Below are 21,762 nucleotides of genomic sequence, written 5' to 3' on the forward strand. Positions count from 1 at the left end.
ACAATGGGGATAAAGAAAAAAAAGATGCGATCTTGTTTAAATCAAAAGTGAGACTAATGACAGTAGCTGGATTAAAGTTCTGCGCAAAAATGGGAGTCAAATGCGTTCTCATGTAATCTCTAGACTCTCTTCATGATAAGCATTTTGTTATCTAAGTTAGACCTTCGTTTTTCAACATCTTCATCATGTGCAGGGGGCTTGAGTTCTCCCTCATGCAACTAGACAGTTGATGAGACCTTGTGAGATGTAAAAAGTCAGATTATTTAGCTTACACATTTCATTAGCGGCACTACATGGAGCTCTTACACTTGGCCCACTCTCTCAGAGACGACACATAATATTAGAGCCATCGTCAAGAGAACACATCGTGACACCTGAACAGATTTACTAACAAGCCTTACAAATGCATCCTCACACACAATGCACATTTAAATGAAGTATTTGGGTAAAAGGCAAACAGCAGAATTAGGCAAATCAACGAGCGCTTTGGTAGAATAAGAAATATTTGTGAGTTCATGTGAGCCAAACAGGCTTAGAGCACTCTAATAATATTAATAAACGTTTTGTTTTTGTAAATAGATGTACATGCATGTGATGTATTGCATTGCTACTTTACATAAGTCTTATTTGGCATTTGAGATTGTGGGGTAACACAAAAATACACGATTTTCTAGTGATTTCACCATTCCAATTAACCAATCAGATTTGAGGGAATTGTCTAGAAATATCATTTTCAGGCTTATGATCAGGGATCGGTTCTTCTACTCCCTTGTAAAGAGCAAACAAGATTTATTTATCTATATTTTTGGACAATAATGCTGATCCAGGACCATGTCTTACTTGGCAAAACACCTGTGACCATCACAGTTCTGCAGAAGATAATATTCAGCCCATGCAATTAATGTTACATTCATAGTATGGAGACATGGTTACTTAATTAGCTCAGGTCCATTAAACAATACAAAAAATCTAATTATTAATTTAAATAATAATAAAATTATTCATTATAAAGAAATTAACTTGAACTAAGATTAAGAAACGATTTAGAAGTACCCTTTCCGTAAGGTGTAACAAATTTAGTGACACTGTATTATTTTATTGTGTAATTGCACCGTAAACGTTGCATCTATGTGCATCACTCGCTTACAAACTAGCTGCAAACATAAGCACATAAAACGTTAAATTTGCTTCAAAACCTCATCCAGCTGTGAACGGCCTTGAAAGAGACGGGCCTGCTTCGCTTCAAAATGCACAAGCGGAATATTTGGTTTCAGAATACTTTTAAAGCACCACTAATAATCAGTAGCATCAAGGCATTCTTGTTCTGAGGAAAAAAAATATCGTGACCTTGATAAAATTGAGCAAATGAATTGACCTCAATATTTTAAAAAAACGTATGGATAAGTTTTATAAATGTTTATTCCCCAGTTCTGAGTATTATATAACACTGTAAACACATTCATCGTCCCGTTTTCTTTCCCGCCAGTGTGTTTTATTTTGCATAAATACATTTCAGCACAAGGATTTCAGCTTTGCAAAACTGCCTCCTAGTGTTAACTTGTGGTGTCGCACTTACAGAGAAATTTCTATCCAAATTTCTCATTGTAATAATAATATTAATAATAATAGAAAACCGCTTCGGAATTAGATGTTTATTCAACTATTTGCCTATAACTATTTGACCCCTAAACAGAATCACAATATTACAGTTTATATATAAATAACCACGTACGCATTTCAATTGTTCAGTTTTCTTTTCATGGACATATTTCAACAGGTAAACATATCAGCATTATTCAAGAGTTCATTTAACTCAACATAGTACAATACCACTTGCACACAAAAAATGCTGCAATAGTGTAATATACATCAAATCTTTAACAATATAACGCCGCCATCAATGCTAGGCATCACAACGGTTTCAGTCCGCATACATTTCACTCAAGTTTGTGTGATGTTGACTTAAGCAGGAGAAAAACATCATTCTGTGCGCTGTGAGGAAATTAAACCACATCGATTCCAGAATCATCTAAAGAGTAAAAGTTGAAACATTCCAACTATTCTAAATCAGCTAAATAGTGATTATTGATGGAAAAAAAGAGCTTGATGCACTACTGGTATAAAATACCACATTAAATGATACTATTTGAGTAAATTAGTGAGTGACCTCAGATTAATGAGATAAAAATCCTTGCATTCATTTACAATCACAGTGGACCAGAACTGGTAAGCAGCACGTTTGGTGACGGTATTTTTTTTTTTTTACAGTGCTTTTACAGAAAACAAGCTTAGATTGTTACAGTGACGTGTGACGTTTCATCAATTCATCATTCAAGAAAACATGTATTACCTTGAAAGGGCATTCATTGGTCAAGGTTTTAGCATTCGTGAATTTCATAGAAAGCGGAATCAGATCTGAATAATATTCACATGAAGTCCCATAACAAAACACAAGAAAGAATATGCTGCTAAAGCCATATAACCAGGAACTGTTCACCCAAAAATGACAATTTGCCTAAAAATCACCCTTATGTCTTTCAAGATGTAGACAAGTTTGTTTTAAATCTGAATAGATTTGAATCAATTTAGCAGAACCTGTTCACCAGAGGCTCCTTTGTAGTGAATGGGTGCCATCGGAATGAGTTTAAACAGCTGATTAAAAACATCATAATAATCCACATGACTCTAGTCCACCAATTAACATCTTGGAAAACGGAAAGCCGTGTCTGAGAGAAACAAATCATCATTAAGACACTATCCATAATATTGCTTTTTCTAATTCAAGAGAGACATACGCACAGATTAAGCACTGTTTACAAGAGAAGACCAAACGTGTTGGTGTTTTTTTTGTTTTTAGGAGACAATAGCAGATGAACTTTTACTTTAGTTTAAACTTACAAACAGTGTTTCTTACAAAACACACAACTTTTCACCTCACAAGACATTTATTGTTGCTTACTTGTGGATTAATTGTGATGTTTTTATCAGCAGTTTGGACTCTTATTTTGACGGCACCCATTAATTGCAAAGGATCCATTGGTGGGCAAGTGTTGCTAAATCAAAATAAAACATCATGCTAATTTCTCCTGTTATGATAACTCATCTGCATATAGGATAGCCTGAGGGTGTGTAAATATTCAGGAGGACATTTTCATTTTTGATTGAACTATTCCTTCAAATAAACCATTTGGTCAGTGCTGCCTTGCACTTTTAATCAACTTGTATTTTATATGTTAACTTAAATATAATGTTTGACTGGCTCTTAATGTGTGGCTTGAATGAGCATAAATAAATAATGTACAATTGCACTGCAGTGGCCTTTCGATCTCGTTTTTCCTACTGAGAAAAATAATGTTAATATACATATACTATAATCTGTAACGTTCCATCCTAATTCACAGTCAATTTTAAATAAATAATGATTAAGAAATAATATTTATAAGAATCAGCAGGAAATAAGCCATTAAAGGCACCAAACACTGTTTAACAAGAACTGTCGATTTTGGAAAATGAAATTCAATATGTAAACGTAACATAAATATGGAAAAAAAAGGTAGTCACTTCCTGTCCTCAGCACCAGCAGGACTTACTGGCGTCGTCGCTAACATTACACAATCCTTCCTGCTCCTCCAAAACGGCGAGACTGAACTCGTCGTTCATGGATCCTCCCAACAAATCAAGATCCTTCTTATTGGCTTGTAAGACTAATTCGGCCAATCGGGTGAAAGACTGTTAATAAAGGAAAGATAAAAAAACGTTAGCTGTAGATAATGCAAACGTGCAAACAAAAGAATCAAACGGTCGCGTGGCTTCACTATTACTCATATTTAAAAAGAAACAATATATAAAATACAGAAACAACGAGAAGAAAAAACACAAAATTGGACCTCTGTAATGTTGTGGTTGGTAAAGGCACTTGTCTCAAAAAAGTCCATTCCATAAGCCTTGGCAAGCTGGAGCGAAAAAGAAGATTAATGTCTGAAAAGTGTCAATATCAGTATGAATGAAAGACGCAGTTCACAGGAGGATGATATTATTTATTTACCTTATTTCCCTGTTCTGTAGCTACTTGTCTCTTCTGTTCTTCATCAGACTTGTTCCCAACAAGTATCTTCTGCACTTTTTCAGGGGCGTACTGATCAGAAACACAACAGACGAGGAGGAGGAGACACTCAGTAGAGGCAAATTGATGGGGAAAAGCAGAAACAGACAAATATTATGAAACAGAGTTCATACTACAGAACCAATACGGTTTTTATGAAGCTTTTTTGATAGATAGATAGATAGATAGATAGATAGATAGATAGATAGATAGATAGATAGATAGATAGATAGATAGATAGATAGATAGATAGATAGATAGATAGATCAGGACATACATTATTTCTCAGAAAGGGGACCAAGTTTTAAATGTAACATGAATAATACAGTGGGATTTGATTATTTCTTTATATTTTCTAATTTTGTATATTACTAGTAAAAATTGGTAAAAAGTAATTAACTTGCTTAGTGTCCCAGAAATAAGTGCATATTATATTTTTTACATCATAATGCTTCTAAGTTTTTCCTTTTTCCTAAATCCCTAAACGTTCAATTTCTGTTAATTCAATTCGATTTCAAGTCTAAAGCTGCTGTAAAGAGAGAAAGAGGGGTGCGGTGGAATTTAAATAATGAGATATTAATAAGAAGCGGGTTATATTTAGTTACAGTAAGACAGCTATGCTTTAAACTCCACAGCCTCACCTCATCTACGTCGCTGGCCCACTTCATGATGTGCTGGAACGAGCGCTCGCTTGTGATGTCATACACCAGAAAAATGCCCTGTTGATACAGAATCCATTTCAGTCCACCCAAACATAATAATGAGAGTTTATCAGGGAATTATCACTCAACGGGCATCTCTATTAGACCTGCCTCTATTATCAGATGAGTATGTGAGCCAGTAAGATGTGTGGAGCTCACCTGTGCTCTTCTGTAGTACTGCTTTGTGATGGTCTGATATCTCTCCTGACCTGCTGTGTCCCTGCATAAACACACGTATCCGATTAGAAGAACCAGCGGATCAAACGCCGTTATATGATCACAGAAAAATCGACTTACCATATCTGTATTCGTACTTTAATGCCGTCTATCTCCAAAGTCTTCATTTTGAAATCGACACCTGGGGTCAAAAAAAACATTTCAATAATTTGGAAATAAAATAAGCGTCATATTGACACAACTCATCTGTGCAATTACCTTCAGGCTCTAAGCTAGATCTAAATTAAATCTTTTAGCATAACCAGTGCTCTCATGAAGGTCACTGAATCGGTCGAATCAGACTCATAAAAAGACAGAAGTAATAAAGAATAAGAAGAAAAAGAAGCAGAAATGGTGACGAATACCAGAGAGATTTTGACAAATAAATTAAAAATTAATTGTTAATACTTGATCTCTGTTCACCTATTTAAAAACAATAATAATAAAAAAATTATATAAGAATAATGCAATTTCTTTAGACACACATGAAGTGAACATGATAGTGTAGTAAGAATGATGTGTACTTGTAAGTTGTGAAACCATAATGAGAGTTCCTGAGCCCTGAAAGAAAACACCTCTTTTTTTTTTTTTAAACCTGAGGCAGGCAAGAAAACAAAGCCTCAGCAAAACCGCTATAATAAATGGACATATGTCAGTAGGGTCCACTGCGAGACACTCCAGCTCCCGGAGGAGTAGTTTTTTTTCTAGGACGTTACATTCTCAATAACAATTACGACGGCAAAACAACAGCAGTCAGTTATTAAAAAAAGATTAATTGCCAAATGTCTTAGTTAGAGAAAACTTACATCAAACTATTTTTTTTAAAGCATTCAGTTCAACGTCTGCAAGCAGATGGCATGTAAGCACAAGAAATAGTAAAATAAGACATGAGTACCATATTGAAAACAGCTGAATGCCATCCACGGAGCTCCATAGCCTCTTCTTTATTAAACCACGTTAAATAAAGCAGTAGCGTTAGTGCCTTGAGCTTTCACGCAGGCACACACCGGAAAGGTCATCACTACAGCCACTCAATTGGTTGTCCTGGGGCAACGGATAATAATGAAAGAGCTGCCCTTCCCATCCTCTCTTCCAGAATCTCAGCAGTGAAAGAACAACAACAATACCGCGAAATACGCCAAAATAAAAGTGCACCTTTAAGAGTGTTTAGCTCATATTTGCTCCATATTCTCAAGGAGCAGTTCTGATGGGTTCTTGATTATATAAACCAGCTTTCCTCCAAAAATCATTTTATTTTAATCAATACCATGTAGGGGTGTAAAACATATTGAGAACAGTAGAGATACTACACTATACTAGATACAGATACCAGCTAAAATTATTCAAAAAAAAAAAAAAAAGAGAAAAAGAAACACTTTTCTGCCTTTTTAAGAGATTTTCTAATTTTAGTATTTTTATGCAAAAAGAAACTATTTAAAAAACGTTTTTAAAAATAGAATAGAAACTTAAAATGACTATTTTCTCATTCTTCTGACTATGTAAAGGTCATAGAGCAGAAACCTGTTACCTGAATATAATTCAGCATTAGAATATAGTTTTTTAGACTGAAGAGTGTTCACTCATCCATCTATAGCAATGCTTCTCATAAAAAGCCATTATGCTTCTACAGTTCAAAGTGTGGGACTAAAAGAGAACCAAAAGGTAGCATTCTGACCTCATTAAAATTGCTCTGGTCTTTTATTTAAGATCTACTTTAAATTGTGCATAAAAATGCTAAAAAGTAAAACGCATTTCTTTACTTTGTAAATGTAACTTAAGGTTTTACTTGACAATGATGAGTAAAACGGCAATGATTTACCTTTTGGTTTTTGAAAATTACAATTTTGTCAGAGATCGGAAACGACTAAAGAGGCTGTCCCACGCATGCCAGGCCAGCAGTTGGCAATGTCGCTTTGTGAAAGAAAAAGAAAAACCCCAGACGCCTGCACACATATCTACAGCCTAAAAACAAAAACAAATCCTCAAAAACTTGCACTTTAAGAAACTGTTTTTGAATTTGGCAATTTCAAGCTCTCAAAATGTTGTTGTGTAAATGAAAGGCCAAAACGCATACAAACTTTTCTGTTTTTAGTTAATGGGGGTGTCGCGTAAAACCTCCCCCAGATTAAATAAAGTGGATGTACATTATAGATTCCCCAAAAAAATATGAAAACACTGTAGTGAAATACTTCGTAACTCCGATAATAAAACTTTGTTCCTTTAAATGAATGGCTATTTGACAGACGGTAATAAGTATTAAACTTGACATAATGTGCCAGAGCTGTAACAATTGAATCATCACTTTGACGCTTTCCTTCTGAGACGGTGGCTAATTGGAAATAATCCTGACAAGAAAACAGACAGATATGCTATGGTGATTAGCGCATACAAATTCAAACACGAGTCCGATTTCTCTAGCGTTGACGGCATCATAAACAATCGTCTGCGGAAAGCAACGAAACAGAAACGAAGCCCGTATCGTTTCGTTTGTTATCCTCAAACTAATCAATCAACAGCTGCTTTCTATAGCAAGAATAATTTAGCATAACAGCATGTTGCCTCGAGGCGAACAGATAACGTCTAAGAACCATTTGCTAATGCTTCGAATTAACTTGCAGACCACACGGATATCTCTTCCACTGTGAATAATGTTTCAGTACAGCGCTAAGGTCCTTGACAGTCTAGTATCATAATATATATGGGTCACAGCCCTGAGGACTAGAGCTTATTGAACCATGTTTTAGAGCAAGACACCGGCCATCTCTCAGGACCGGTCAGACTAAAGCTTTTATCTCCTGCAGTTAAAGATTGTTCTGTATCACATCACTACTTAACCAAAAGAGATCCATCCCAGAATATTAAATAAACAGCCGCGAGACAGACAGCAGGCTGCAGGAATGAGTCAGGGCCTATGATTTCTTATCGATTTGGGGGATATCATCATCATCAGGAACAATAGGAGGGTGTTATGAATCTTACGCATGATTTTGAGAGTAAGCCCCTTGATGTCGTTCGCTCCCTTGGAAAAAATGAGAGAGCATATCCTGAACTTTTGCAAAATAACAGCCTGACATTCACTCCACACCTAATGAAGCATGACTTAATTGAGGGATAACATTTTTGGTACGGCCTCAGCATTTCAAATGCTTCATTAAAGGAATAGTTCGGCCAGAATGTGCACTTTGACAGCGTTTACTCTTCTAGCATACATTTTTCATACATGATTTTACACAGATTTCACAGCTCACCGAAAACATGCGCTCGCCCTTCAAACACATTCGACTTTCTCCCTTCTGTGGAACACAAACTTAGACATTTAACACAATGCCCTAGCTGCTAGCTTCCATACAGCGACTTTTCATGGGGACGGTTCTCATCGTCATTTTTTTGTTCAATGCACGGAAAAGAGCAGCTAAGACATTTTGCTAGATGGCTACTTCCACAGTTTCCATGGCAGCAAAAAGGCTCTGAAAGGCAAGTAAACGGTAACCATTTATTTTTCGTCCTTGTTAAAACTATCCTTGATTTTTTTATACATAAAGAAGCATCTAGTTTACCTTTAAACACGTTAAGCGATGCACAACAAATAAAGTATAAGTAGTGAAGTATTGAGCAGGGGTTTGTAGTTGAAGTAATTAAGTGTCCTTATGCAAATTGTAAATAAAAAAATATAAAATTATATATTTGTTGTATGAAAATAATCCTCTTCAAATGAGTAAATTGGTTGTTGTCGGGACATAATGTCGGCTCACTGGGAAAACGTCCCACTAGACCAAGCACACACTATATAAATACCAAAACGAGAGGTTTATGAAGAGCCAAAATTTGTTTTTCATAACACCCAATAAGCCCAAATAAAAATAATCCCTAAACTGGGAGTTCTCACAAGCCTACAGTGATAAAATAGAGATTGCAATAAAAATCTTTCCATATTTCTCACAGCTGAGAGCAAAACTTATTAGTTAATTTAGTAAAACCTGATTCCATTTCGCATGAATATTTTAGAACTTGCATAGAACAGCGTGCAGCCTATGAGTTGAAATGGCTGACAGGACACTTTTACGCATCAATATTTTAGTAAAAAAAATTGCATGCGACAACACACCTACACTTTCTGTGTGCTCACTGCCAGTCGGGCAACCTCCGATTTCACACTAATTTAGACGAACGCATTTGATTATCTATGAGAACAATTCAAAACAAACGCTGCTGGGTTTGTCACAGTTGTTTAAAAACGCACCATTTGAAGACTTCACGCGCAGATACGGCCGGGCATCTCAGAAACAACCAGAAGAGGTTGTGTGAACGCGTCTCACTATGTGGTGTAATTCTCAAGCCATTCTTTTCACGGCTCATAGACTATAATGGCCCAGCGCTGCTATGGGTTTTCTTATCGGCAAGTGCTGCTTGTTCTGCAACTCTTGGAACGGATGCATTAAAGTAACACTCTTACCGATGGTGGAAATGTGAGAGGGATGAAATTCATTGTCCGTGAATCTGCATAATAAACAGGTTTTGCCGACACCGGAGTCTCCGAGAAGCAGGAGTCTAAACAGCACATCATACTGTTTGGCCATGGTGTCTTATGGTCACAATTAAAGGAACTCAGCGTCGGGTTTCCATGTCCACCCTCTTCACGGTATCATCTTCTCTCTTTTTCCATCGACCGGTCCGTCGCTTGCGTGCCGATTCCCCGAAATACTGTGTGGAGAAAGCAGGAGTCGATGTGAACAGAAATCAGTCAGGAACGCTGCTGCTGCTGCCGTTCCGGTGGCGGTGGGTGCGGTGGGCTACAGAACGCTCTCCGTGCGTTCCGCCGACATCCTTCACACCTCAGGAAATGGGTGGAGATTACGGACACACAGCATCACGATTTTGATAGCGATATTGACCTAGATTAATTTTTATATTAATCTTATACCCACTGCGTGAGTAAAACGCGTTTGTGTACGTTTACAGTACATGGTTGTCAGAATTTAAAAAACTAGGGCGTAAAACAAATCAGATTAGCGTTTTATACAGTCGAAAAGGATTAAAAAAAAACAATAATAAAATACAAATAATAAAAAAGCAAAGCAAAACAAAAAGGAATGATAGTTGTTATAATTATAATCGTGACCGATCTTTGAATGTGAACCGGACTAAACGATTTGTTCACTAATCGAATCGAATCATTTTTGAAACGTGGACTTTCATTTCGGACACATGGCTTTATTTTATTTGTATTTTTTATTGCAACGTCTAAACGTGTTTTCATTAAAAATATGTAAATTAATTTAAGTATTGTTTCATGTTTAATAGTTAGCTTCTAAATTATTATTTTTTTAACTGAATCATGAACAAAACCAAAACTAAGTAAATAAAATATTTTCTAAAAACATTTATCATTGGCTTATATATATATATATATATATATATATATATATATATATATATATATATATATATATATATATATATATATATATATATATATTTGACTTTATTAAATGTTTTAGGACGTATAATATGTCTACAGAAAAATAAATAAGCATTTACAAATTTCACATGAAACGTTAAACCACGTGCACATTTGCACATATACAAAATAAATAAATAACGTGAAAAATAAAATACAATCATAAATAGCCTAAACAAATTATGAAACAAATACATACATTTAAAATGTTACGTTAAGAATTTATTGCCACGCAAGGACGTTAGGTACGACGTAATACGTAATGCGTCATGACGTAAAATAATCACGTTTCTTTCCCCAGCCGTTTCTGACGAAGAACCGCAGAACGTCTCATCCCTTATTACAGCTTTCTCAAATGTGCCTTTAGGCTTTCCGTACTTGAGCTGTAAGTCACTTGACTCCATTGAGGAAACCCCTCCCACGCCGTCTTGACACTTGCTCTGCTGGAAAACTGCTCCCTTTCTATTACAGTGCATGTGTTTTCAAATCTCATCATGGAAGAGGCGTCTCCTCCTCTGCGATGCTTTCGTGAATCACACTCCTCTGAGCTTTTCAACGATGACGGAGTGCAAACGGTGACCTCGAAAGAACAGGTGAGCTTAACTCTTAGTATTAGTTAGCTAATTGGTATTAGCGTAAAGCTAACTGTCTACTTACTCTGTCTGTGCTTCATCACTTTGCTGAGGGATACGCTAGGGCTTACCAAAAATCGGCACGTGCGCAATGTAATTAAATTAATGCCACTGCATCCAGCTCGCCTAGTACTTACTCCTCTAGTTTTATTACACTTTTATAAATAGCATAGGTTGGTTTTTAAAAGGGGAGTTCAACAAAAATGTAAATTCTGTCATCATTTACTCTAAACGATGACAGACTTTTTATTACTGAGTGAACGTTTGTTAACGTTGGAGAATCTGCTCATACTTCACTGGTTTATGTTGTGCTGCACTGTAGTGTATGCCCTGCATTGTTACATGGGTGGTTGACAGTTAACCATGAAAGGTTGCTATTTATGTAAACCTGGCATAATAACGCACAGTATTAACTGTAAAGACTGTATTATTTTCAGTTTCCTTCATTTTGTAAAATAAAGTGTGAAGAAAGAAAAGTTCAAGCACTTGGAATAATAGTATGCATTATTAATTAACTCTATGATTTAATATATGATAAATATACAAGGCAGTATTTTTATCTTTTGCGTAGATGTCAGCCACCCATATACACAGGCAGCGTCGACCACAGTGTACCTTTTTGTCTGCATGTCATTTGGCTTGTTGTCACATTTTCTATTTGGTTAATTCACTTCCACATTTTTTTGTTTCCTGTTTTATCATTAAATTTAGAGAAAAGTTGAACGCAGTATTCAAGAGGTGTACAGTGTTTACCAGCAAATTCACACCTCACCGCAGTAAGTAAAGTTTAGCCTTCTCTGGCCATTAACCCAAAGCGGGGTATTATTAAATCAGTATTGTTAAATCAGTTCTTTGAGCTTCAGTGTGCTTCTTTTAGACAGCAGTCACTGTTATTCTGTACGAGTACAATATGTTCATAAAATGTCTTTGGCAACGAACCACTAGATTGTCCGCTATAGGGCTATCATGGTGATTAAATAATCGTCTCATCGCAAATGATTTCAGATCACCGCGGTGATCGCGCATCTTCTCTAAAAAAACAAAACAAAACCTCATTTAAAGAAATTAGTGCATTTGATTATATTTTTCTTTTCAGTTTTTTAATTGTGGACACTTTATTGTGTTTATTTCTGATGAACAATTCAATTTTTTAGGATATTCATTAAATAATTAATTTTATGTGTTATGTGTATTAATATTTACTTCCTGTTAGAGAAAAAACTTGCAAAATATTTAATTTAAATAATCAAAATTATTTCATAAAACAACAAACAAAATGTATGAGAATTAAATGTCAAAGCCCTAAAACAGACAATTAATCGTCGTAATTGCCATGATTTATTAGACAATTAATTGTCAGCAAAATTTCATAACCGTGACAGCCCTAGTTCGCTGTTTGTGTCTGCCATGTATGTTTTGTAGCACAGTCTTTTCATTTTTATTATTTTGTAGCATCACAACATATTTAGAAAACTAGGACACTAATTTGGTAGCTCTGGGCAAAATACCTAAAAAATTTGGTCTCAGTATATTGAATTCTGTCACTTACTCAATATTTTTTGCATATGGTGATTTTGTTCTTCCCCTAATCAAAAATTAATACAACATGATTTGGATAGACAGCTGTTGTTACTAAAACGCATTCAAAATGTTTAGCGACAAAAAAAAAAACAGTTAACCATTGACTCATTTGAATTAAATTAACACTTTTAAATCTAACAATAGGGTAAAAAAAAAAAAAAGTATATTCTGACACATTCTCACATTCGACAACTGGGGTTAATAATGCAAGTGCTGCACAAGTTTTAGCACCAAAGAAGTGGTTTGTGGTTTAAGAGATGCTCTGGGGCATGACTCTGTTCCCAATAGCACTAAAAGTCTTCAAATGGGGAACTAGTTGCTTGAACATTTAAATACTTAGTTTGCAGGAGAATTGAAATTTGGTGCATTAATCTTAGTTTTCAAGAATTCATTATAGTCATGATATTCTGTAATTGCCCCTTCGCAAAAAACCCCACCACCCTTAGTTGCTACATCCATGTAGCGCTCTCATGCTACACATCATGGTATCAGGCATGGAAAAATACCAATGAAACCAATCATCTCTTTCTCTTTACTAGTTAAAATAAACATGAATGAACATCAGAAGGTTTCAACTGCCGGAAAACACCAGTACACACAGTTTTCAAGTACATTTACTCTCATGTCTGGTTGTTTGTCAAACAAAAAAACAGATTCAATTCATTACATTACACTTTCATTGAGCTGATGCTTTTATCCAAAGCAACTTACAAATGAGGACACTGGAAGCAATCAAAATCAGCAAGTGCTAGAACAAGTCTCAGTTAGCTTAACGTACTACACGTAGCAGGGAGTTTATAAATTATATAATTACTAAAAAAGTAAACAGAATAGAAAAAGAACAGAGCAAGCTATAGAGAACTTTTTTTTTGTTTTTGTTAATTGAACAATAAGCAAAAATAGAATAGAGAAGCTACTACGACTGGTCAGATCACCAGTCAAATTGATTATAATCATCTGTCATTTCATATTCATTTTTAGACACTCTTTTATTTATATATATATATATATATATATATATATATATATATCTCAGTCAGTAAAGCTGGTTCCTTGACTAGCAGTAAATTTCCATCACCTGTTTTCAAATGAAGCAGCAGTTAACACACAGTCATAGATCACTGACAAGCTACACAATATTGCGTTCAGTTGCACAGGTGGTCCATTGGAAAAGTTTGTCGGTGATCTACAGCTCTGTGTGTTAACTGGTGTTTGCATATGAAAGCAGCCGATGGAGATTTAGCGCTAATCAAAGAACCGGCTTTACTGACACGATACGCATGAATATATATCGAACAGTATATATCACACAGCCCTAATATTCAATATCTATTGCCCAGCCCTACACGCTGTTTTCTCCTCTTTCCACCAGAGGTCTGTGTATTTCAGAACTTGTACCTGTGTAGATGAAAAGAGAAACCCGACTGTGCTTAAACTGATGTAATCAGACTGCCAGACAAAGGTTGTATAACCCCAAACATTTGGTCTAGATGCCGCGGTAGCACATGGGCCGTTCTGCCGCATATCCAGATGGTACTTTTTGCCTCTGTTGTCAAATGTACAACTTTTCTAATTTTACACCCCAATGACAAAACTGTGGAAAAAAACACATTTGTAAGCATTAAGCTTCCAGTTTATGGCACGTAATATGATAATGACAATATGTTCTTAGCGTTGTAAATGGTGAATAATTTTTGGCATAAATAATTAAGAAATATACACAGCTGTTAAGAGGTTTAGGGTCAGTATAAATAAATATGTTGATTCAGCACGGATGCATTAAATTGAGCAAAGTTTTTCAATAAAGACATTTTACGGTTTTGCAAAACATTTCCATTAAAAATAAATGCTGTTGCTTTCAATTCATCCCTAAACCCTGAAAAAAACATTGTAGTTTGTTTATTAATTCATATGCAACCTGCCTGTTGAAGGCCGTATTCTGTTCGGTTTGTCACAAATATAATAACTGTGCTTTCTGTGGCCCAGCAGAGAGCAGCAGAGGAGAGAAAGAACAGGGGTTAATGATCTGTTCTTTCAGCTGAGGTACCCTCAAATTAGACCTGCCCCAGCACCTCTGCGGCCAGCGCTGAAGTCAAGCGTACTGCGTGCAGGCTGTTCTGACTCATGGACTCTATCATTTGAACGCTTGCCGCTTCCTTTGATGGGGATAATTGGAGGATGTCAGCTCATTGTTGAACTCGCTTTGTACAAATAAGTTGTTGCCTTGTGCTAGGCTGTTATAAATCTTGAAAGTTGAAATTGATCACTTTTCAGTGCGTGAAAAGAGAGATATGTTTAATGTGAAAAAAGATTTGTGATGATTAAACGGATGATTGTACGCTATTTTTTCAGGCCCGCTTTACTGAGGGAGCAACACTATCATTATCTGAAGAAAGGTTTACGCCATCTCTCTGATGCATATGAGGTAAACAATGTCTTCTAAAAAAAGACTTAAAGCAGTGTTTTAGTATCAGCAATGTATTAATAGTTTTTGTTAATATTTTGACACAGATTTTATAATATGCTTATTAATAATATACCTATTATTATGTTTTCATTATTATTTTTGTACTTCAACTTGTGAGTGTTTTGTGTGTGTGTTTTATTTGATTTTAGACAGTTAATAATCATTTTTAAGTATAACACTGACTTACAGGCCTGTCGCAATAATCAATATATCGACTTAACGCACAATATATGTACATGACCTCAATCATTTTTGGTGATCCAGTACATTTACATTAAAAAAAAATGATGAAAAGCAGAATAACATTAAAAAATAGTTTTTTGCATTCTGCTTGAACCCATGTCTTTTTCAGCTTCTTGTACATAATGTGGTCATAGTCATGAGGTACTAGTTCACATTTTTCAAATCCTTCTACAAAAAACTTCATCTACAGATATTGCCGTGTTTAGGGATCTGTACCTTTCTGCATACGATTGTGTTTTTAGCAAGAGTGTGCACCCTTACTTTTCAGAGGAAAAATCTTTAGATGGAAAAATCAAAAGTTCTACTTGTAATAAAAAAAAAAAAAAAAAATGTGTATTTACTATTTATTTAAGGTTTGAAGGCATTGATATTTAATTTCCACGTTCTAAATATTTTATGCTTGTCTTTAGTTGAAAGTGTGTAGGCCTTCTTGCATTATTATGCTGTTATATTATGATTGTACATTCGGTGGCTTAAAATGACAATAATATCGGTTAGCACAATTATTTATGGGGCAATATATCACACAACAAAAAGTTGCTATTGTGACAGGCCTAATAACTTAAAGAGCTAGTTCACCCATAATTAAAAATTGTGTCATTATTTCCTCTTTTGCTTCAACCCATAAAAGTAAGTCATACAGCTTGCATGATCTGTGGACTTCTCAACGTACAGTAATAAAAAAAATAATAATCCAAAGAACAATTTCATTATAATTCAGCGTATTTATTAAGGAGTTTAGACATTCTGTTAAAAATTTCATTTAGGGTTTGACGTTAAAAATCATGCAATAACTTTTTTTGTGATACAAGGGTGAGTAAACGATGACAGTATCTGTATTTTTGGTTAACTGGATTTTTTAAAACGCAGATTGGATTCATTAATAACAAACACACAGAACTGGTTTCCACAAAGCTATTAAGGATGTACAGCCTTGTGATACAATAAGCGTGTATGTGGGTGGGTGGGTAGGTAGCTGAGTATTTGTGTCTATTTGTTTGAGAACACCATGTTCCAGAGCAGCTCTGTGTGTGAGACTGGTGGTGATGGCTGCTGAATCTGCATGTTGTCTGGCTTCAGTGTTTGGATGCCAGCCGGCCTTGGCTCTGCTACTGGATCCTGCACAGTCTGGAGTTGCTAGAGGAGCCGGTGCCGGCAGCAGTTGCCTCAGAGTGAGTACCAGCTCTTCTCTGTGGTTTACTATCAGAGTACACGTGGCCGTGAGACAGGTGCTTAGGTCCCCTTACCCAGTTACTATCTTGGTCTTAAAGTGACTGCTACAGATAAAGTCAAAGTTGCATTATGTTTGTAGCTATGACGCAGATGCATTCTTTCTTCGTGCAGACTATGCTTAGATTGCTTTCTAGCTGCTAGGTTGAGGGATTATCAAATCGTGGGTGGGTATGACTAACAAACTCTAAAAAAAAAAAAAAAAAAAAAACTAACTGTAATACACGGGTGAATTCATAAGAAAATTCTTTTTGTAGTTGTATTGTACTGCATTCTTTAGGTCTTTTAATGCTTTCCTGAAAAATTAGCGCTTTTTATGCAGCATTAATAGCAAATTAGACTTTAATAGTAAAGTTAGAGATTTACTTAAAAATATTTGACATTTTATATATATATATATATATATATATATATATATATATAAAATAAATGCATAAATAAAATAAAATATTTGGAATTGCATTTAGATTGTTTTATGTAATAGATTTTTGATTTTATTTTCTGTATTGCATTTTTAATGAGATTATTTTGCATATTTTTACTTTTAGAATTGTTTACTCTAATTTTAATACTCAACTTATTTTTAAAACACTAATAATTTCAATTTCCAACCGAATATCCCTATTTTATACTGTACAGTGTAATGTTGTGATATCTACATTCACTTTCAATATTTAACGCAAATGAGCGTTAATTAGTATTAAGTTAATTACTCAAGATAATGTAGAATTTTAATATCTAATAATGCTTTCTCTTATTTTAAAATACATTTGTCACATTAATATTCCTACTGTTGTAAATGTGTAACTGTTAACCGTTTTCTGGCAGTGTGTGTCAGTTCCTGGCCAGATGTCAGAGTCCAACAGGTGGGTTCAGTGGCGGTCCGGGTCAACACGCTCACCTGGCTCCCACCTACGCTGCTGTGAATGCCCTTTGCATCCTGGGCACAGAGGAGGCCTACAAAGTCATCAACAGGTTTCACATTTGCTTTGTATTATCACCTGCTTGACTACAGATGCTCCATTGATCGTATTACCATGGAAACGCATTCTGTTTGTCTTCTCCCCCACCAGAGAGAAGCTCCTGGACTTCCTGTATTCTGTGAAGCAGCCAGATGGCTCCTTTGTGATGCATGTGGGCGGGGAGGTGGACGTCAGGTGAGCTCTGTCACCCCTTGTTCCAGCAGACCCTGAAGCATCTTCACAACAGCCGCGCATCTCTTTATTCCCCGTCTTCTGATGTTGCTGCGCTGAAGCATGACCTTTTACTTTTCCCTGCAGACAGATTAATTCTAGAAAAATGCTTCATGTTATCGCAGGTCAGCGCGAAACAAAGAAAGTCACTTTGAAAAGCAATTGGATCTCGCAGGCTTTCAGGCTTATTCTAATAATGTAGCTTGCAGTTATTAACGTTCATAGATGCTGATCGTTGTCTGCTTGTTGACTCGTGGTTGCTCTTGTGTGTCTGATCTGATAGGAGTGCATATTGTGCTGCTTCTGTGGCTTCACTCACCAATATAATCACCCCCACCCTGTTTGATGGGACGCACAACTGGATTCTCAGGTAACTACTTCCACATTCTCATTTTCATAGAAGTAAAAAATTGTTTTGAAGTATGGATCCCAAATGTTTTTTTGTAATTCTTATTATTTCATGTCAACCCTATCTGAATGAACCCCCATTAGATTATATACGTGATTCCGGTTGGCTGATTCAAATATGGGATGACCCAATTATGAAATGTTGCCTGTGTGTTGGGGGCAGTGTTAATTTAGTATTATTTATTTAGTTTTTTAAATGTCTTGAATTATCTTGTGTATATAAATATAATTAAATTATTAAATATATTAAATCTAATGTAATTTTTGATTTTTTTTTTTTTTTTTTTTTTTTTTTGGTATGTGCTTTTCTCAATTTTTTTAAATCTTTTTATTTAGCTTCACATTGTATACAAAATGAAAGATCCCTATAAATTTGATGTGATCACATATAACACGGTTGAAAAGAAAAAACATTTTAATATCAGTAAAGAATGTTTTTTTGTTTTTTTAAATTCTCTCAGAACATGTTTTGCATTCTTTTTGTATCTGCTTTTCTATGTAAACATGCTCTAGTCTAGAAGGTCTAGACTTTTGCATTCATGTCTTTTTACGCATGACAGATCCTAAAAGTTAAAGTAAATTTGTCCCATTCCGCTGCCCTGTGTTTTAAACACAAGCATGTTCTATCCCTAAATGAGTTAAATCTCAGACAGTGCACACAATGACATGACTGAATGATAAATACTGTGATGTTGTGCATTCAGCTGTCAGAACTGGGAGGGCGGTTTAGGTGGAGTTCCAGGACTGGAGGCACATGGCGGCTACACCTTCTGTGGCACTGCTGCTCTGGTCATACTGGGCAAAGAACATATGCTGGATCTCAAAGCCTTGTTAGTAAGTCCCTCGTCTTGCCTTGTTTTCCCTTTGCTACAGTTCCACCTTTCATTTAACCTGACTCTTCCTGTCTATTAGAGTGAATAAACCGGAGTTTATGAGATGCGTTAAAGGTCAGTTGCACGTATCCTGAACATTGGAAGAGAAGCGTCTCATTACCGGTTCCACAGGGACGCTCAAAATGCTTGGAAAATATTAACATCGGTGTGCTGCAAAATTGTAGATGCTTAGATCAGCAGATCTCCAGGGTCTTTGGCAGACATTGACATTAACAGTCCCAGTACACGGGCAGATTTGTCTTAACGATAAGGCAGCAGCGCTAATGATCTTCCTATGCTGATACTTGTAAACCAGTAAATTGGAGGCTTTTCTCTCTTTTTTCCTTCATTAGCGCTGGGTAACCAGCAAACAAATGCGTTTTGAAGGTGGATTTCAGGGTCGCTGTAACAAGCTGGTGGATGGGTGTTACTCCTTCTGGCAAGCAGGACTATTACCGTTACTCCACAGGGCTCTTTTTAAAGAAGGTGAGCGGTCATCCTACAAAACATTTGTGCTTATTATTAAGTGAATAGTACAATGTGAATAGTACAAAGGTTACAGTTTCCGTTCATTGCACATTTCTGTCTGTGTGTTTATCTAAAAAACACAAGGGGTCTAGTGTCAGATTTAGTAGATTAACTTGTGATAATTTTGCGCTGTGTGTGTGTGTGTATAGGAGACTCAACGCTGAGTGTGAGTAGCTGGATGTTTGAGAGAAAGGCTCTGCAGGAATACATCCTCCTCTGCTGCCAGAATCCTGGTGGAGGCCTTCTGGACAAACCGGGCAAGTGAGTACATCTCTTCCACTGCGCACACACACACACACACACACAATGGTATTTGTGGTTTATGAGGACTCTCCATAAGCGTAATGGTTTTTATACTGTACAAACTGTATGTGCTATTGCCCTACACCAACCCTACACCTAAACCTACCCCTTACAGGAAACTTTAGGCATTCTTAGATTTTTTTTTGTTTTTGTTTTTTTTAAGCCTTTTGAATTATGAGGACATTGGTAGTGTCACCTTCAAATTGTATTACCGCTGTCATCCATGCCATTAATCAAATAATGATTTTTAAATGTGCTCTTGCAGTAATGAACAAAACCACAAACCTCTTCCCAGAAAGGTCATCGAAAAACCATTGCATCCATCTTGTTTAACCTTGTATCAAACTAAAATAAAATGTCAGCTTTAAACTAACTATGCAGACCAAAGTAGACTTCCATAATGGTTCCTGACTGATTCCCCACAGGTCTAGAGATTTCTACCACACCTGCTACTGTCTGAGCGGACTCTCGGTAGCACAGCATTTCGGAAACAAAGACCTCCACAACGAGCTGATCCTCGGTCGGCATGAGAATAGGCTGGTGAGAGATGTTGAAAATTCAGCTGAGCCAAGTTGAGATTAATGTACTAGTAATAACTAGACATTCTTATATCTCTCTATCCAGGCACCAACTCATCCAGTTTACAACATCTGCCCAGAGAAGGTCGCCCAAGCGATTGAACGTTTCCACCGGTTACCTGTTCCAGCTCAGATGGGATCTACATCAAGTGCAATGGATCAGTCATAGACTATTCCTCCCCCTTTTTTTTATTATAAACATATTTGGTGGTTTGAGCTAGCTTGACCTAACGCAGAGGCGTCTTCTGTAAATGCTGTAGCCAAAACGTCCATTGCTGGTCTGTACAGCATCTACAGATGGGGAAACACTCTGAGGGCCTGCTACTACAGCTTCGGCATGGGGTTATGGGTTTTAGCCAGGGAAAACAGTAGAGACTGACTAGGCGAGGTGTTCTTCATGCACCAGTCGTTGATTGATATTTTATTGCACATACCAGCTTATTTTAGGCTTTGGTAAATGTTTCCCAGAGTGCACGTGGCAGTAAGTTCTGGACAGAAATAAAGACTTGGATTGAAGTTTGTTTTTATTTCCTGGCTGGTGTATTGAGGATGATCTATACTCACTGTGGGCAGTCCATTATTTGACTTTAACTTCCGTCATCTCTAATTTGGAGTCCCGTTTGACTGAAATGAATATGGTTACTGCCATATATGCTGATATAGATATATCAGCCATGAATACGGTGTTTACATTTTGTAATCTTTGGCTGCAATTGAAAAATATCATCTGTGCTGTTAAATGAGCTTTTCAAGTGTATTTAGTCATGCTTTTAATCTTAATATGCTGGTAAAAAATATCAAAACGGAATCACATTTTATCATGGTACATTAAAGGAACAGTTAATCCAAAAATGAAACTTTTGTCATTATTTACTCACTCTCATGCCTGTGGTGGAAACCTGTATGACTTGTGGAACATAAAAGAAGAAGCTTGGAAGAATGTTGACGCTGCAGTTTTACATAAATTAAAGGAAATGAGAAAAAAGGCTGTCGCATAACAAAAAAGCAGCATTAAATTAATCCATAAAATTCATCCTCACCCACTTTGATGTAAATGTGGTGAAGCATCTTCTAATGCGAGCATATAAATATAAGTATGAATGAAATTTGAGAACTATGATGAAGGGGAGCTAATTCAATTTTGTTTCATAAGCAAAGCTTCATGCATTTCTTTTACAAGGCTTTGATTAAACCACACACAAAATATAAACCATGGTGCTTTTTTTTGTCAGTTTGAGTTCAGCACCTGA

General features: G+C 36.1%; 2 protein-coding genes across 2 annotated transcripts; one reads left to right on the plus strand and one right to left on the minus strand.

Moving 5' to 3' along the window:
- Positions 1-1,401: 1,401 nt before the first annotated feature.
- Positions 1,402-9,996, minus strand: rab15 (RAB15, member RAS oncogene family). Its single transcript, XM_043220400.1, has 7 exons — positions 9,473-9,996; positions 5,101-5,161; positions 4,963-5,023; positions 4,744-4,821; positions 4,046-4,135; positions 3,888-3,953; positions 1,402-3,729 (listed from the first exon to the last, which is right to left on the minus strand). The coding sequence occupies exons 1-7, from the start codon at positions 9,594-9,596 to the stop codon at positions 3,571-3,573; spliced, it is 639 nt and encodes a 212-aa protein (XP_043076335.1). The 5' UTR covers positions 9,597-9,996; the 3' UTR covers positions 1,402-3,570.
- Positions 9,997-10,772: 776 nt separating this feature from the next.
- On the plus strand, positions 10,773-21,364 carry fntb (farnesyltransferase, CAAX box, beta). Its single transcript, XM_043218911.1, has 12 exons — positions 10,773-11,070; positions 11,821-11,885; positions 15,043-15,115; positions 16,481-16,572; positions 17,459-17,605; positions 17,704-17,787; positions 18,107-18,193; positions 18,936-19,065; positions 19,457-19,589; positions 19,781-19,892; positions 20,360-20,474; positions 20,559-21,364. The coding sequence occupies exons 1-12, from the start codon at positions 10,972-10,974 to the stop codon at positions 20,679-20,681; spliced, it is 1,260 nt and encodes a 419-aa protein (XP_043074846.1). The 5' UTR covers positions 10,773-10,971; the 3' UTR covers positions 20,682-21,364.
- The last annotated feature ends 398 nt before the right edge of the window (positions 21,365-21,762 follow it).

Source organism: Puntigrus tetrazona, chromosome 20 (genome assembly GCF_018831695.1).
Source record: "Puntigrus tetrazona isolate hp1 chromosome 20, ASM1883169v1, whole genome shotgun sequence".
NCBI classification, from domain to species: domain Eukaryota; kingdom Metazoa; phylum Chordata; class Actinopteri; order Cypriniformes; family Cyprinidae; genus Puntigrus; species Puntigrus tetrazona.

Coding starts and splice junctions, on each gene's coding strand:
- rab15 (XM_043220400.1), bottom strand. CDS start 9,596: ATGGCCAAACAGTATGATGTGCTGTTTAGACTCCTGCTTCTCGGAGAC. Junction 5,162..9,472: donor CTCTCACATTTCCACCATCG/GTAAGAGTGTTA, acceptor TTTTGACCCCAG/GTGTCGATTTCAAAATGAAG. Junction 3,954..4,045: donor CTACAGAACAGGGAAATAAG/GTAAATAAATAA, acceptor TTTTCGCTCCAG/CTTGCCAAGGCTTATGGAAT.
- fntb (XM_043218911.1), top strand. CDS start 10,972: ATGGAAGAGGCGTCTCCTCCTCTGCGATGCTTTCGTGAATCACACTCC. Junction 17,606..17,703: donor GCCTACAAAGTCATCAACAG/GTTTCACATTTG, acceptor CTCCCCCACCAG/AGAGAAGCTCCTGGACTTCC. Junction 20,475..20,558: donor GTCGGCATGAGAATAGGCTG/GTGAGAGATGTT, acceptor CTCTCTATCCAG/GCACCAACTCATCCAGTTTA.